Source organism: Psittacula echo, assembly GCF_963264785.1.
Source record: "Psittacula echo genome assembly, chromosome: 7".
NCBI lineage: Eukaryota > Metazoa > Chordata > Aves > Psittaciformes > Psittacidae > Psittacula > Psittacula echo.
Window position 1 is genome coordinate 10,154,070 of NC_137740.1, and position 17,981 is coordinate 10,172,050.

Sequence of the window (17,981 nt, forward strand, 5' to 3'; positions counted from 1 at the left end):
GGGAAATCTTGCCTGGAAAGGAAAATGGAAGTAAGGAAGCCGCTACAGCTCCCAGAGAGCATCTCCCTCACAGAAGTTCATGTATGCGGAATATGAGGTGGGGCAGCAGCTTGAGACTGTGCCAGTCCTCCCCCTGAAATAAAGGCACTAATCATTTCCATCATAGCCAAAAGAAACTGGAGGAGGTATTCACACAAGGACAGTGGTATGTGGGTTAGAACACAACACGGACCTCAAGGTACTTTTTGACCACATCTATGGACTCCTGAGGGTTCTGGTTTAAGAAGAAAACAGTAGTAACATCCCAAACAGCAATCTAAAGAGATAGCTCCATGCTGAGTTTGGAAAGAGGACCAGCCCATGTTACACCATCCAAATACCTTCCTTGACAGATCCTGATAGCCCTTGAAGACCTCCGTGATAGATTAAGCTTCACTCCTAAGACTTGATCCAATTGAGAATCTATCCTAGAATCTCTTTCCACACTTCACGGCACTAAAATTCATGCTGAGCGCAAAAGTTGTACAAGATACTATTCCCACGTCCCATCCACGTACCATTACACGTATCGTGTGTGGTATCGCACAGCAATCTTTGCCATTTCTTACACAAAGAAACTGCATTGTGCTAAAAAGCCCTCGAGAATAAAGCAGATAATATCTTTTGGGATGGCGCCTTGTATTTTCCTTGTCTTGCTGCAGCAGCTATTACAAGAAACTAACCCAAACCCTCCTATTTGTAAATTAGACAGAAAAAGCACAACTCAGACTGGTATTTGGTTTAGGACTGAATGGTTTGCAGTGCTTAAGACGCATTTTAGACAAAAGCAAGCTTTCTGCCAAACACTTGAGGGAAAAGAGAAGATTTCTGCTTTGCTGTCTGAATGTAGTTATAAACCAGGGTGACAAAATAGCCTGGCATTGATGCCTGCAGAGAAATACACTGCATCTTGTCCTTCTCAAGCACAGCCCAATTTGTCTTTATCCTGCCCGGTTTACCTTCTACTGCTTTACTCTAAAGACAAATTCCTGTCTACACATTCCCTGGAATTCAAGGTGGCAGAGTCAATGAGGGGAGACAGGCAACTCCCAGGCACGGGAATGCTCTTGCATGAATTTCTGTACAGCATAATCATGAAATAGTGAGACTAAACGCAAGCATCGCTGCTGTGAGGAACAGATATGTATCTAAAGCTGAAGCTTGACTAGTGAAGCAGAACTGACTGAGCTTCTTTAAGCATCTTTCCTCCCATTCTCAATCATCTCACTTGCATCCATCGAAGCATAACAGGTCAATGCTAGTTTAACATCCAGTGCTTGAGGAATTTGTTCATGCGACTGCTGCTAAGCACTGTGTTGAAGCAAGACAGACACAGCTGATCTCACCCAGAGAAAGAGCAGAGGTACTACATTGAGACTTTCTGTAGTGGGGGGGGAAGGAAAAAGCACAACGTGCTTTACATCAGTTTCATAACAAATTAGGTACTAAGCTCATTGGCAGAAATAGGTTCTGATTGCTCCGGCTGAAGGTATTTAAAGATTTTGTTTCATTTGCAAGACACAGACTGTTACAAGCACCCCCTTCCCCATCCCAGAGTATCCGGCAACTCAGAAAGATAAGGAAAAGACATTAAAAGGCAGAAAGCAGAGGAGAGAGCATCAGCTGAGCAGATTAGAAGACTCAATAAAGACACCTATTGTTACCAACAGAAATACTCTACAGACCACAGGCGAAACCCACCATCTTAAACTAGGCAACCCATGAAAACTAGCCGAGAGCTGCAAGATTAAATTCCTCTATACCCCCATATCTCTACTGGAAGATTTATGAGGGTCTGCAGATCAAAAAAGCGTAAGAACTGTTGCTATATGAAACTAAAATTCTTAGTATTTTTGTTGCTGTCTCCTTTGTTACCTGGTCAGGTGAATCCTCTTTGTGGTGTCTTGCAATTTTCATTATTAGTTGTTAACGCCATGATCTTTGGACTGTGGCAAGCACCCAGCCCAGTTTCCAAGTCCTCCTGTGTTGTGTCTTGAAGAAATAACCTGATTGAGCCAAGGGGCCAAGTGCTGGACTCTGAGCAGGCGGCCAGCTGGGTAGTCACACACCATAGCTTTCAGAGACATCTGTATCGCAGCAGGGACCAAACTGGTACTGAACTTCAAACTAAGCAGAAAAGTAATCCCCTAAGCTGCAACTTTCCTAAATGCTGGCAGCTAAGAACTGCCAACCAGTAACGACAGTTGGCAGCTCCAGTCTGAACTGAGGGCTTTTTCCATTTAACTCACCCATTCTCCCCAGTTCAGCCAGGGCAGCAGCACACAGATGTCCCCATTGTTGTAAGACGCAGCATTTTCCACAAGACCTTGGAACTCCCTCATGAACCATCTTTCCTTAAGGAGCAATGTTCTTAGTGGGGAATAACTTGCATGGAGGTAATCCTCAAGTGCATGCTTATGGTCTCTGCCTGTCCCTATTCCATCAAATTGGCACCTTTGGGGCAGGGATTTTCCATTCAAGTTTCCCACTTGCAGGAGTGGGAATTTTGCTTTAAGGCCAGCTCCCAGAGCCTTGACCCTGTCAGTCAGTCCCTGAGGAGACACTGCAACCTCAGGGTGAGGTTTCAGCAGAACAGTTTGGTTTATGTAGTTTTAGCAGCACAAAGATACCTACTACTGCCCTGCTTTTCCCATCCCTTTCAAGACCAGCTGGGCAAATCTTTCCAGGGTAACGTTTCAAGTTCAACGTGTTGTTTAGCAGAAACCTATATGTGAATAAACAACCCATTTAGTCACAAACTTTAACACAAAATGTGAAGGCTTATTTTAAAATAAGCCTGGCAACCTCTCAGTTTCCCTTATAAAGAACATTATGCTGTGCTAATCTCCTTTAAGGGCACAGTCTTGAGTACAGCACGTAGGCATGTGCTGCAAAGCAGCAGAATGGCTTTCAGGAAATCAGCTGGTGATTGAGCAAGGAAGCATGAGAAATCAAGACCAAAAAACATCTCCAGCAGCAGCTGTGCAATAGGTTTGTGTTTCCTAGCCTGCTTCAAGACCCCTTTCTTTTATAGATGTGCCAAATGAATTATCACTGCACAACTATACAATTAATTTGATAAACCTATATAATCAAGAAAAGGTACCAATTCCTCAGGCATTTGCTTGATCTTATCCTGTGCCTAACAGGGTCTTCAGTTTTGATAGTGAAAACTGAACTTTTATAAACCTCCCTGTGCATATGCAGCCATGAAAAGTATCTAACACTAACAAATACCCATTTTACATACATATATGTATGAAAAATATCCCTCGTGACAGGTAACTGTAAGCCAAGCGCTCATCTGAAGCCACAGAACAAAGTTTATTGGATCTCCTCAAATTCTTTGTACAGTTTTGCTGCTAAACAAACGCAACACGTTGGCATATTGCCTTTAATCTTTATTTCAATCGGAAGACCAATCTGGAAGAATTGGTAACACATTTAATGGCATTTTCAATAAATAAAATGACAAAAAAAAATCTACTCTTTGCACAGACACATTACAATCCACTCCAAATATTGCCAAAACCATTGGGTTTTTCCTAAAACTTGCTCCAAAGGTTTTTTTTCCCCTTTGTTTCAGCACTTAAATAAACAGAAAAGTATATGATGAGAGAAAACAGATACTCTATTCTGAACAGAACTTGTAAAAACCAGTAACTTGGAAACAAAAGATAATTAAATCTCTCTTATTAGATTAAAGAATCCTGTTTGAAGTCTTTTGGGGAAAACTCTGATCCTAACCTTCATATCGCAATATGCAGTTTCGCTGGATCCTACCCTATGTCAGCATACTTATATGGCAGGAATTAAATTCCATGATTTCTTGGGGTTTTTTTAAGGGGAAATTCATAAAGCAAAAGCTTTATCCTCCCACACTCACAAAAGTAGTCATGGTCCATATATTCTGCAGTCGTAAACAGTTGTTTGTGCTCAGTCCATTGTTTGAACTCCTACCATACTGGGAAGGATGCCGCAGTTTACCCTTTGTTTTTGTACCCATCTCTTCCCCAGTCCAGCAGCCTCAAGAGCCTCACCGAGATGAGAATTCATGCAAATGCAAACCTGCCTGCACAGATCAGATTGCAGGATGAGGACCACCACGTCTGATTCTAATTAGAAGCTAGGCTTAATTTAAAGCTTTTCCTAAACACAGAGAAAGTCATCAGTAAGGAAAAGCTGAACCCCAAGTTCTTCAAATTGCAATTCCCTGTGATTTACAACATCCATTAGTGTATCACAAACCAATTACAGTGTCAGTTAATGTAAGAAGAACCACTCTATCACTAGAATTAGTTAAAACACTCATCTTCAAGCCTCTGGAGCCTTCTTCAGTGAAAGCTTAGGGCATGTAAGGAATGCATGGCTGGGCCCCCACAGACCTATGCATACTATACAGCGGAGAGAAAAGGTTACTTTACACAAAAGGCAGAATTACATCACATCTGTGCAAACATTTAAACCAGTTTGTTTCAACCACTTATCTGCTTATCCCAACTATAGCTACTGACCATACTTGGCTAATTCAAGAGAACACAATGAAGCAGGACCCAATTTATTTAAGGGCAAGGAACATATTCTGCAGATATCTTCCCTTCCTCTGACCACATCATAACAGAAGTGCAATAATTTATAATCTTTCCAAACAAACAGCTATTAAAATTACACAATTTTAGGGGAAAAAATTCACTAGTTTAACCATAAAAATATTTCCCAGGTAACAAACCTTAAAGCATTCAGTAACACAGTATTTCAATAATAATAATACAGAAAATCCCTTCCACTTGTTACAAAAGAAAGAACTGTTAGAAGATTCTGCTTATTGTACACTATTTAAGAGTTTTGCTGCCTTCTGAAGACCATGCTGTAATTAAGAACGTAACTATAATTTAAAATAAGTGAGTACGAAAATACTGACCTGACTTAGAAATTATATTCTTAACTTTCTGCTAATGAAGACAAGGTAAAGCTCAGGGCCATGTCATCCATGTACTCAGGAACTTAAAAGACAGTTTACGTCCAGAGTCATAAGAAAGCACCACTTTCCATAAAGTACTTTGTATGTCTATTGCTGAACAGCATACTAAATAATTTTGTGAGAACTGCTAAGACAGATTCTCATACTAACTGTAGCTTGACTTGCAGAATTCAGGTTTGGGTATAACAGGGAACTTTGTGATGAAATTATACTCTGAAAAAAATACCTGCTAAATTTGGTCCAAGCATCCAAAAACCAAACCAGGGCACAGTTCTCTCGTTACTTAATGCTGCTGTTTGGTTGATCCTTAAAATAAATAAAGAGGTGTATGGCAATAAGAAATAAGGGCTGCCCATGGTAGGCACAGAACCGTGACAATAAATAGTCTCTTCAGAGAGATGTTTTAACTGTGGTTTTACTGTGTGAGTAACTGAACTTGTGCTAATGGAGAACCCTGAAATTTATATACTATAGCCACAAGAAATGATTTCCTATTTAAAAAACATTCGTAATTGACTGCTTTTCCAATCATCAGTAGATATGTGGAAAACAATTAAAAAGAAAAGAATCTTCTAAAACAATTACAAAGAGTGGACTGCAGTAGCAGCTATTCAAGCAAGATTCAAGCACAAGTTGAAATGAACTTTCAAGCTGGGAATTAGCCTTCTTTGTCGAAAATTTGTACAACCTTTTCAAAAACCTAAAAAGAGAAGGAAGAATATTAATTTTCTCACGTGCCAGTTAAACAGTTACTTGAAGTTAAGCCAGTGCACACAGTAATTGGGAGTATTTTTAAAAATACATAGGTTTTTCTTAGAACATTCACAATAATTCTTTAACAGTGAAATTAGCATCAGTTCTGAGAAACTGAGACTGAAGAGCAATACTACTTCAGAAAACAAAAGCTCACGAAAGGGAAAAAGATAAGACATCGTCAAACACAGAAAGTGTGTTTAGTCCAGCTCATGTTTAAGCAGAACTAATTGATTTCTTAAAGTTATTCACATTTTAGTCAGTTCTTCAACAGTCAAAATGAGAGTTCCACAACCTCCCTCAGTAACACCCATCAGAAGAATGCCAAAAATACGCACCCTGCCACTGTAATCCCCATGCTTTCTGGCTTATGTACTTACTTCATCAACAGATTTAGAGGCATCCACTTTTCTGACTTTTCCCATTCTCTCATACAAATCTATTATAGGCTTAGTAGACTGCAGATATGTATGAATTCTAGGAGAAAGCACAGGGGAAAAAAGCATTACACAGTAAAACATAAAGATAAGGGAATTGAAAAGTTTTGAAGATAGTACCTCTTTTCCAGACTCTCCCGATTATCATCACTCCTACCGCTGCTCTTGCCTCTTTCAAGACAGCGGCCAATACATATCTATAAAAGACATCAAAAGGATGATCACAACCAGGAACACAAGGTGCAATCTTGAAAGCAGGAGTAAAACAAAAATCCTGAAAAGTCTAAATAGGCCTGACACACAAAATACTCCCCAGATCTGGTGGATATAACCAGAATTCACAGGGAATGTTAGGTTCTTACAGAGAAAAAGGAAGGCTTTACACTTCATCATTATTAAAATGGGGACTCTTAAGATAGGATTGAGATCAGTGGAAGTAAAAACAACATCAAACTCAGTGGTTTGACTGGGTCTCCAATTTGAGACATTTAAAGAAGAAAATCACCTGACTTTCAAGGATGTGTTCAGGCTTTCTGAAAAGCAGAATGTCGAATTAGACTACTAATACATGCCTGCACTGAAAGAAAGTCACTGTATATTCCCCCGACAATTTCATAAGGCTATATACTAAATCACTATAAGTTAAAATGTTCTTACTTGACACTGCTATAATGAAGACTTCAAAATCAAAGTAAAAACTGAAGAACTAACCAGAGTTAAAAGCTGCTCAATAAACATTTTGAAGTTTTGAAACCTAAAGTTAAGTAAGCAACACTGACACATGTACACTTCATGAATACATTTATCCTACTCATGCACGAGGACAATGGTTAAAAAATTAGTTTCCTACGAAGTACACTCACAGTAAAAACCATCCAGAAGAAAACGTAAGCATTGTTGTCTATTGGTAGATCTAGTAAAAAAGTTAGAATCCTAAAATTAATACTCCACCAAGTGAAAAAAATAATTTAATCTTACTTAAGATTTTAAATAGAAAAAAATAACCCCTGACTTGTTGAGATTAAAAAAAGAACTGCGATTAAGTAAAAAAAAAAAAAGTAGGAAAATTTCTCAGGAAATTGGGGAAAAGGGGAAAAGGAAGAAAGCTTAAGGTGCTGGGATTCGCATATCAGTTTTTATGTCTCAAGGGCACGGACATATTAAAAAGACAGCATATCACGGCACTTGTTAAATGAGTATAATGTATCACTGTCAAAATGTCCTTGTAATCTAATGACTTGCTGAATAACATGTTGATTACTGGCTATCCTATAGCACGGCTCACAACTGTGAAAATGAAGCCAGCACATTAGAATTAAAGCAGGCCTTGCTAGCAAGTTAATTTTGGACTAAACAGTTACTAAGAATAAACAGTGTAATGCTTTCTGAAAATTAACCAAGTAATTTTGTATGATGTATTTAAAGATTTTATAGATTTTTCTTAAGAATGCAACTGCCTGAAGAACTTCAATATGATTTATTAGCACATGATTACACCAGGCGCAATGAGCTGTCACTTCAAAACCATAGTTTTTCATCTGCAAAAACAAGTTGCCAAAAAACATATCCTCAAAACTCATATACCAAGTTTCCCTTCTACTCTTACACTTGTCCATTCACTACCTGACAGCTTTCTTGTTCTTGAATGATTCCAACAATATAGCAAGAAAGGAAGTTACAGAATAACACACTTCATTACCTCATTGTCACAATCAAAAAAGAGAACAAAAGAAACATCCGCCTTTCCATCCATAGTCTTATTCCAGCCTTGAAGATTATCTTCATTCCTGGGAAATCCATCAATTAAGAACTTGTTCTTCTGGGAATTGGCAGCCATTGTTTGATCCATAGCCTGATAAAAGAGAATCCAATTCATGATCTCCTGCACATACAACCATTAATCTAATTATTAAATTACCCCAAAAATGTTGGCAAGGTAAATTGAGCAGCATTTATTTTAGGATTATTGCAGAATTACAAAATGTATTTTTGTTTCACCTTCAATGAATGATAATTAATTCACCAACACACCAATATTGCTTTCTTTCAAATTCAATTCACTGTTTGATAAAGCTCAATCTCATAACACCCAACCCCAGTTTTAAAGGCAATTTTCTACAAGATACTGGAAAGTACTGTTACACAGTAAGATGCCAAAATATCCTTGATCTAGACTTAATTCTAATAGGAAAACTACAGATAAATTTAGTGCCATGAGCAACAGAAGCCTTTTCTGTCTTCAAGAAGATACTCTGGTTGTTTTCTTGGACATGTAATAAGGATAAGGCTGGAGTTATTCCTGACACAGGAATACTAGGAGGTGCTCTCCCCCCACCTGGCCACCACTTTTGATAAAAGTTACAGAAATGTAGTGCCTGTAAGGCCTCCACTCTCAAGTCAAATACAACTGAGCTGACCAAGAGGTATAAAAGCCAGTTAAGGGAAATGAGAAAGGCAGTCTCACTCATTTCCCTAGAGCTACTAAAATAATAAAATTAAATTAAAATTATCCATTCTCACAGATCCCCAGGTATCAGAAGCCCCCCAACCAGTCAGAAAGAAACATGAGTAATTGCTAAGAAAAGCCCAGTACATGATGTGCACCTATGTGTCTGTCATTTCATATTACTCACACTGAGGAAACACAATTCTTCTAGAACACAGCCACTGCTTTGTTGCTTAGTCTGCACGAGTGAATCAGTAGGAAATAGCCCTTTCCTTACCCTCTTGATTAAGCTGATTGTTATTTCAACCGGTACAATTTCCCCCTCCTTAATGTAGTTCTCAATGAGTTCTCCATACTGTGAGCCTGGCCTTTTTCGTTCATCTCGAAGGAGGTCACCAGCAGAAAGGTGCGTGTAGCCGTATTTCTGAAATGCGCAAAACAAACAGGCATAAACCCCTTTGAATGAGTACACATGCAAAGTTAACATCAGTCGTCAGTGTCAGCCACATTTATCTTTGCCTTACAACAGAAAAAACCACAGGGAATAGCATTCTGCTGGTGACAGATATACTCCATCCTTAATGCGTAACCTGACAATACAGCATACTCTGCATTCACAACAAGCACAGCACTAGAGAGATTCTTGGGGAAAATGCTCAGTGGGGCTTTGCTCAGGCATTTGTGGACTGTTTTCAGAGGTAATTTTGTCATGTTTGGAAATGAGACCCTGAAATGTTACATTGTGCAATTAAATATTTAACAATCACCAAACTAGATGTAAGCTATACCCCATCCAAATAGTTTAACTACTTAAAAATTATAGGTGGTTATCAGTGACTGGGTCAAGTCTTGATTTACAAAGTGAAAAAGTTGAGATGGTGCTTTTACTTGCTACGTTTATGCAATAGGTTTATAATTTTATCTAATTGCCTACTTAAAGAAAACACATGAGGCGATTCCAGGTCCTTTGGAGCTGAAGGAATGTTTCAAGCATAGCAATAGTCAGAAATCCTCTGCTAAATAACCACACTGGTGCCACCCTATGTCACACCAGGTACAGTAAACAGAAAGAGCAGAGAAATCAGGTCCAAATCCATTTGGTACCAGTATGCAGGAAAACAGCCAACATCATTACTTGTTTATTTCACCTCAAACTACATCTACAGAAATGTTGCTAATGCAAAATATCAATGAAAAGCATTTATTGCACTTGAATTTTTCAGACACTTATAATCATAAACAGGTACCTTGTGAGAAATAAACTGTTATAAAGGAAATTTCAGAGCACAAAGCAATCATTTTTCAGCTCATTTAACACCACAAGAAAACTAACCAAGTATACCATGCTTCTTGACCAAATTTAGTCCATAAGAACAGGCAATAAAGACATCTTCTTGGTGACTACCTAAACTAGCTATACATCCAAAACAGAGTGCATCTATACAAACTCATCCTAAAGTTTTAATACAAAACAAAGGGAGCTGCAAAAAACTTCAGGGTTATCAGCCTGGCTGCAGCAACACCCAAAGCAAATTTCAGAAAGGTGCCTGAGCAGCATAGTAATGCGACTACACACTTTTCAAGGCTGTGAACTTGGGATTTAAAAACTTGGCTACTGGTCTAAGTACAACAGAAATATTACACAACCCGCTAAGTGATTTTAAAAACATTTCAGTTGCTTTCCAATTTCATCCACAAAAGCGTGGAAAAGTCAGTTCTGCTACAGTCGTAATTTCAGAAGGGATATAATTACCTAAATCTCCAAACTCTACACAGCTGGCAAAAAAAAGAGGAAGCATGATTTTGCTCTAAATAACTGTGAAGAAAAAGCTCCACAGACATCCTCTGTAAGCTCACTGTACTCCTGCTTTAAAGTACATTTCATTTGGATATGCCTATTTAATTGCAAATCTAAATATTAACTATCAACTACAGAAGCCATAAACCAGAATAAATCTTCCTTATAAGCAAAAAACCTTACTCTGCTGAACACTAAATTAACATGTAGTCCTCGCTAAAGTTAAGGAAAGATGGTATTTTTAACATCAAGTTTCTACAAAGGAGAAAACAGGAGGAAAATATAATCCCTTCGGTTTTAGAGGATTACCAAACCATTTAACTTTCCTTGGCATTTCCCTTTCATGCATGAAAACAAAATTGAGTTAGACAAGTTTTGGAATTCTCTGTCTTTTACAACAGCAAACTCAAATAGTTTTCAACGGCTGAACAGGAAAGTAAAAGATAGAAGTGTTTTAAAGTGCTGTTGTATAAATAGACTTGTTTTAGATAATAGTAAATTGTACTCTTGAGTAACTTTCAGAATGGATTAACCAGGCAGTAAGAAAAACAAACCTCTCCTTCAGGGGCAAAACATCTATTTGTTAACTGTACTGAGTCAAGAGCCAAAGAAAACATGTCGGTTTAAACAATGCAAACAAGCACAGAGAAAGGCTTGGCTGCTGCTCCACACAGAGAAAGCTTCAGAGATGCAGTGCTCTCGCTACTCTTGCCAGTTTTAACCAGTGCATACAGGATGCAAAGTTTTCTTTCATCTTAGGTGAGATAAACCCTCAGCAAGCATCCTGAATTGGAGAAAATCATCACATTCCCCAAGCGCTTGCTAAGAGACTGTGATGCAACTGCACAAAAACCAAGGCAAAACACTCTTGCATCTTGCCAGGGTTTGCATTGTGCCAGCATGACTTCCCAGCAGTGCCAGGAACATCCTGATGCAATCCCCAGAATGTGACTTGTTGCAACTGTTGCCTAATTCCTCAGCAATCAGAAAGGGAGCAGGCCTGTGGCTGCCAAACAATGAAAAAATTCCTCCAGGTCTTGAAGGAAGTATATATGGCAAATTCATAATGTCCGACTGAAAGGAAGCCTTGAAACAGAAACTAGGTTAAATAAAATTTCTAAATACTTGAATGCCAAGCACTTAAAATCTGGACAGATTTTTAGATTACAGAGAAGAAAAGAGGAAAATATAGAATTAACTGTTCTAAAACTTATTTCAGAGATAATGTTTTCTGCTACACTAGTGGACTGGCATGCTGTTCTAGAAGAAAAAAAAGATTAAATCAGTAAGTTGCTATTACACAAGTTCTCATGATTTTTAAAACTATTTTTATATTTGGAGAACCATAATTCAAAGCACAAATATAAAAATTAACTGTGAATGAAGAAAATAAAAATCAGCTGTCTTCAGCACCACTGTAGACATCTTTCTTTTTTGCTTTCAAAAAGACGAAAACCCCACAGTGATGTGGACAGGCAAGCTCAAGTTCCCATCAATCCCACCATGGATACTACTTTGCAGTACTGTGTAAGCAGAGCAAAACATCGCTCACTTGCTTGTCTCACAGCGGCCTGATAAATTAGTGCCATTCAGCAGGACACACTGGGACATGCAAGCTGTGTGATCCACATCTCCGAATTATAATCAGAGACTGCAGCCTTCCCGGAATGCCCTTTGCTCCCCTGTTCTAGAGCCACTTGTAGCTTTCTTCTGTCAGCCAGGATTTGCAACTTCCACTCTGCAGACAGAACATGCTTTGTTTTCAGTAAATACAACAAACGGATGAATACAACTGAAAATACATGAGTCATATCTGTGTCACACTTGAATAAGGCAGAATCTGCCCTAGCAATCTTCTCAAGGCAGTAAAATCAGTGGTGTGCAGCAGCTGCTGTGGGGACTCCTTATACAGCCAGCTTTTGAGGGGGCACAAGGTTTATTTCTGATTCAGCCCTGTGTGGTCCAGCAACACATCTCTCCACTAAACACACAGCTTGAGACTTCCTTAAGTGAGCAGAAGCCAAGAAAAAGCAAGAGAAACACAAATTACTGCTGTGACCTTGACTCCTATCTTGGCTTATCACTGTTATTCTCAAACGGAAAGTTACAGGGCTTAAGATATAAACAAATCAAATACAAACTTTTATTGCCCTAGTTCTGACCTGTCATATCTTGGGCAACCTTAATAAACAACCAAAATCTGCTACATACATCATTCAAGAACTAGTTAAAATAAAAACAGAACCATGTAAAGCTTGCAGCCTTTTCTTCTTTTTAACCTAAAAAGCTTTTGTCTGTCCTATAGCAATTAGCCCATGGAATTAAAACTTTGGGATATAAACTATAATGTAGAAACAGACCTTTTGTCTACTTATTCCAATTAAAAAAAAAAAAAAGAAAAAGATATTTTATTAGTTTGAAATACGTTCTTGCCTCTGGGGGAGGAAAAGCAAACAAAAAGCCACATTAACAAAGCAAAACACACAAAGAAGATCCCACTGACTGTGGCCCCAAGGAGGAGGTGGCAAATAGAGCACCCCAGTGCTTCAGGAACACCGAGTTCAATAAAAGGCACCCAGTATGCTTGGGAAAGTCCAAAATTCAATGCCCAGTGTTCTGCAAAATGGAAGCATACAGGGCTAAAACTTCAGGGGGCAGATTTAAATGATCACTCACCATGTTTTTAAAGAAGCTGCAACGTTCAGAAATACAAACATATTCAAAAAAACAACTATGGGAACTTAAGGCCAAGTAGAATATTAATACTTGGCACTCCAGAAAGGTTTCAGAAGTTGAGTTTAAAGAAAACAATTTAAAAACCATTTTTATTTCAGAAGGAAGCTAACGCTGCTTCTCTCAATGGACTTTCAGAAGACAATTAACACATGACAGCAAAATGGAAATCCACTGCTACTTTCAGCAGTGTTTCTGATACAATGAGTTCTTCTTTGCATTGTTTTCTTTACCCTAGGAAATCTTCTTATCATATATCCCAAAGCAACTTAACAGCTTATTCCATTTGGATTTTAACTTATGCTCTTATAAAAGCAGAAGGCTCAGCATCCCACCTTGTGGAATTAATTTTAGATTTAACCACAAACATACAGGATAGGGCTGTGGTAGAGGTGAATTATATTTTAGGTTGCACAGAGAAGGATGTCTTGCATATCCCAAGTACCTACAGATCACCTTGCCAAAACAAACCAACCAACAAACTAAAAGTATAACTTGCATCTTGCTTGGAATAAAGACAACTTATTTAGTTATTATTCTTCCCACCAACCAAAGATCTTTGCATTTCAGGCAACGGCTGTAAGGATTTAAAAATTAAGTGCTTGAAAGCATATTGTGTGCAGATTTGAAGAATGCGTTTTTCTCCTTGACTTTACCATAGCCGTATTACAAGCAAAGTTCAGAAGTCAGCAATAAAGCACACTCATTTTGTCCTACACACACATAATAATCTCACATTCACAGAAGATACAATGTGGAAAGCATGAAGGTTATTGCAAGAACCTGCTCCAATATTCTGCCTCACACAACAGCTACACTTGACAGTCCCAGATGATGGCAAGCTCCACCTAACAGAGCTGCGGAAGGTTTCCAGAGTTAATCTGCAGAGCTGGAAAGGAAAGGATAAAAACTTACAGGTGAATTCTAGTTCATCCCATCCTATATAGAAGGAACTGTCCCAAAGCAGCAGTTCTGCTGCATTGGCATTTCAGTGACAATTCTGTGAGTTTGTAGAACGTACAGGAGTCTTTTCCCGGTATCAGAGAAACCCAGCCTAGTTCAGCTGTCTCCTCCAACCTTATCTGCAAAGATAAAGTAACCTAATCGCTTACGCTGTTCCCTTTCATACACTGTGTCAATACTCATTTCCGCTGGTTATTGCATTTTCTTCCCTCAAATAATTTCTCCATTTTGGTCCAAATTTGACATGAATACATGCCTTCTCTGGAATGAGGGGCTCCAGCACACACGTAATGAGTAGTTATGATTTAGCCTAGTACTTAAATACATATTTCACCTACAACATGTGATAGCCATCTCCCTTTACTGGGAATGTAAAGCATAGTCAGCAAGACAATTACAACACTTCTTTGAGGAATCATTCCCGGGTAGCATATAATACCCCCCTTTACTGTACAAAACACAACTACCCTTGGTTTGTTAATCAAATAATTTAATGCTAAAATCATACAAGATCTCATCTCAGCAAAGTGAGACTTCTCCCACATGTGATGTGCTCTGTCCCAAATCTCTAGTATGAATAGCAACTGAGAAGTATTTATAGCTCATACTGACTTTCTGTTCAGGACAAACTTCAGATTTACAGTAAGATACTGGGTCAGATTCATTCCAAATGTAAACTAATATTATTCAGACCATTTACAACAAGGACGAATGAGGCTTATTATTAGTCAGCTACAGCCCCTTTCCTCTGTGGCAAGCTGCCAACAGGGTTTAAAATCAAAACAAAAATACACCTTCAACCCAAATGCAGCAATGACTGCATACAGGCTATTCGACTGCCTGCATCAGGGCTCTCTGGAGGGCTGTTGGGAGCCAGGCCAAGGATGTGCACTTTAAAAAGGTGCTGCTCTGCAGTACCTCTGCTGCATTTCATCTCATTTCCCTGTTCATGTCCCCCTTTTCTAAAGTTTTCCAGCAGGCTTCAGCCCAACTCTCCCTTCAACTATCTCAGACCTTCTCTCCCTCAAAGTTTCGCCAGAGGTTCCTGTAGAAGTGTCCAAGTGAGCAGAAAGGCCATTCACTCCAGTCAGCAGGTCCGAGTGCTTCTGCTGTCAGCCCACTGACTTCAATAAACTTCTTCCCACACAGTGAACAGGATTAGCAGAATTAAAGCAAATTTACATTTATTAGTATTCAGACTTCCCTTTCTAGGCTTAGAAAAGAAAATAAACACAGTAATAGCAAAGTTAGCATTCTTCTTTCATTTTTAGCTGCAAATACAATTTCAGTAGTAATGAGTCATTTGAACTCCTCCTAATAAAGTGGTCTTTATCCAATTATATTAGCCTACCAAGCCAAAGGCATTTATACCTAAACACAGGCCAGCAGCCACACAAGGTACTTCAGCCCTAAGGCTGCATTAACGGTCTGGTGAAAGCCATTAATGACAGCCTACAAGATTCCCCTACAGTTTAAACTCATTTGTTTGCTATGTGCCAGGGGCAGAATCTGACCTTACCAAAAAGGCCTTATGAGCACTATGAACCTTTCATTCTACAATTTAATTTAATGAATAAGCCGGTTTGAATGAGAGTCTATAATTTGAGGTTAAAATCCTTCAGGACCAAAGTCATAACGGCATTTTTCAGTCTGGACCAAATCCGCTTAACTTAGTTATACAATACCAAGGGCTGGGATATAATGGCAGCGTGGATAAACTGTAACAGCGCTGCCAGGGCACCACCAGAATAGACAACACACATAATGTGCCTGCACCAGGAGCTCCAAGGTTCCCCCCTAGTAGTTAGATTTGGGAACATGGGCATTGCTACAGTTCTTAGTCTTTTCTTTCAGGCCAGGTATGGATAAACTTCAATTCTACATGGCGCTCAACAAAAAAAATATATACAGCTGCTCAGAAAGGGAAGAAAAAAAAAAAAAAAAAAAAAGACAAGCTGTTTCAAATCCAACAGGCACACGTTTGGAAGCATTCAGCCTTAACTACTTCCGTAATTATCCACCTCAATACAGTGCAATTATCCCTGTGTTTTGTGGCTTTTAAAAGGACTGTACTACACCACATAGCAGTCACCGTTCCCTCTTAGATACTTGTTCTGTCTCAAAGGGGTGCAAAAGTGTATTTGGAAAACTGAAAATGTGAAAAATATAGCAGAGTCTTCATAAACTATACCATAAGGGTTAGGCTCTTTGAAAGAGAGAACAAGATTAACCATCTGTGGGTCAGGACATCCTCTGATCTCTACCGTATTCTGTCATAGAACAAAATTTTAGTTCTATTTGTAACATTTTACTTTCACATCTCATAGAGATGGCGTCAGGTCAAAAAGCCAACACCCTGCAACGTCTACTGTACGTATATGGAACAGGCTTCAGAGGACATGGACCTTGATCCTGTACATTTGAAGTCAACGTATTCCCAAGCACCGTAAGCCACCTCCACTCCCAGCCACAAAGCAAGCAGCCTGAGGCATGTGGGTGGAAGCCCCACAGTCACCTACGTGGCCATGCAGATGTGTACAGAGCCACCCAGCTGGGCTAGGCTGCATGACAGGCTGGACAACGTGTCACCACCCAGGAAAGCAGGAACTTCCTGGGGGCTGCAGTCCCGATCCTCCACCAAGGCCCAACGTGTGACCAGTGTTCCCAACCAAAACCCTGCCACTAAACACTAAGCGGGTGTCCAACTGCCCAGGGGGGATGCCAGAAAAGGTAGACCCACCAGTGGAGTGGGATCCCTGAGGCTGAGGGAAGGCAGAAGAAGGAAAAAGGCCGACAGGGGCCGGAAGGGAATGGAGGGGCTGAACAGGGTGCTGCCTCCGCTGCTTCACCGGCTAAAGGGAGTATGCGGACCATCCATGCGCTCTCCAAGGGGCAGATCGGGGCTAGACAAGAGCCCAGGCCGCAAGGGTGATGCGGGGCTCGCCGCCGGACACGCTCCCCCAAGGGACTACCCCAAGGAGAAGCGCGGACCCCTCCGGGGGGCCTATAACCGCTAGCGTGCCCCGCGGCCACGCCCGCACAGCCTCCCGCCGCCGGAGACCTGCGGCACGCTGGGACGCGTAGTCCCCTGTCCCCCCACATCCCTAACCCTGGCGGCGGGTGCACTGCCCTCACCTCCACGATGCGAGCGCACTGCGTTCCCTTGCCCGCCCCGGGCCCGCCGAGGACGAAAACGACGACGGGCTTCATGAGGAGAAGGAGGCGACGGCGGAGCAGCAGCAGGACAGCGGCGGCGGGGCGGCGGCCAGGGGGCGGCCGTGGAGCGGGCGGCGAGCGGTGGGCACCGAGGCCAGGACTGAGACGGGGAGCGGGGACCGAGCCAGAGCCGCCGCAGCGCACCCGGGGCTGAGCTGTCCCCGCCGCTAGGGAAGTGCTTCCGGGTCCCCGGCGGGGCGGGGACGGCACGTGCGCACGGGGCATGCGGCGGCGGCTCTTCCGTCCGGTGAGCACCGAGGCTGCCCCATGAGGGGGCTGCCGCACCCCGGACCGGCCTCCGAGCCCCGGCGGGCGCCACAGGAGTGTGCCCAGGTGCAGGCCCCAACTAAGCTACGGGCGCTGCTGGGCAGCTCACGGCCCAGGACGCTGTCTGGGAAAGGCTAAAGCCGGAGCGGGCACCGAGTCGGTTGTACCGGTTTAGTTTGGAACCTCTGTCAATCGACAAGCCCGGTACGGCGACGGCGCCCTGCGCTGCCATGGCAACCGCACTGCGCCTGCGCGCTCCCCGCCCTCCCGCTGACCGTTTATTTAGACCGCCGGCGTTTTTAAATCCCCCCTTGCTCGCGCGCTGGCGGTTGTTTCCCCCCAGGGTGC

General features: G+C 41.1%; 1 protein-coding gene across 1 annotated transcript; it reads right to left on the reverse strand.

The window, feature by feature from the left end:
* Positions 1-3,449: 3,449 nt before the first annotated feature.
* On the reverse strand, positions 3,450-17,527 carry CMPK1 (cytidine/uridine monophosphate kinase 1). The gene is made up of 6 exons (XM_080623627.1): positions 17,286-17,527; positions 8,934-9,080; positions 7,910-8,062; positions 6,331-6,407; positions 6,154-6,250; positions 3,450-5,720 (listed from the first exon to the last, which is right to left on the reverse strand). The coding sequence occupies exons 1-6, from the start codon at positions 17,358-17,360 to the stop codon at positions 5,679-5,681; spliced, it is 591 nt and encodes a 196-aa protein (XP_080479753.1). The 5' UTR covers positions 17,361-17,527; the 3' UTR covers positions 3,450-5,678.
* Positions 17,528-17,981: the final 454 nt, after the last annotated feature.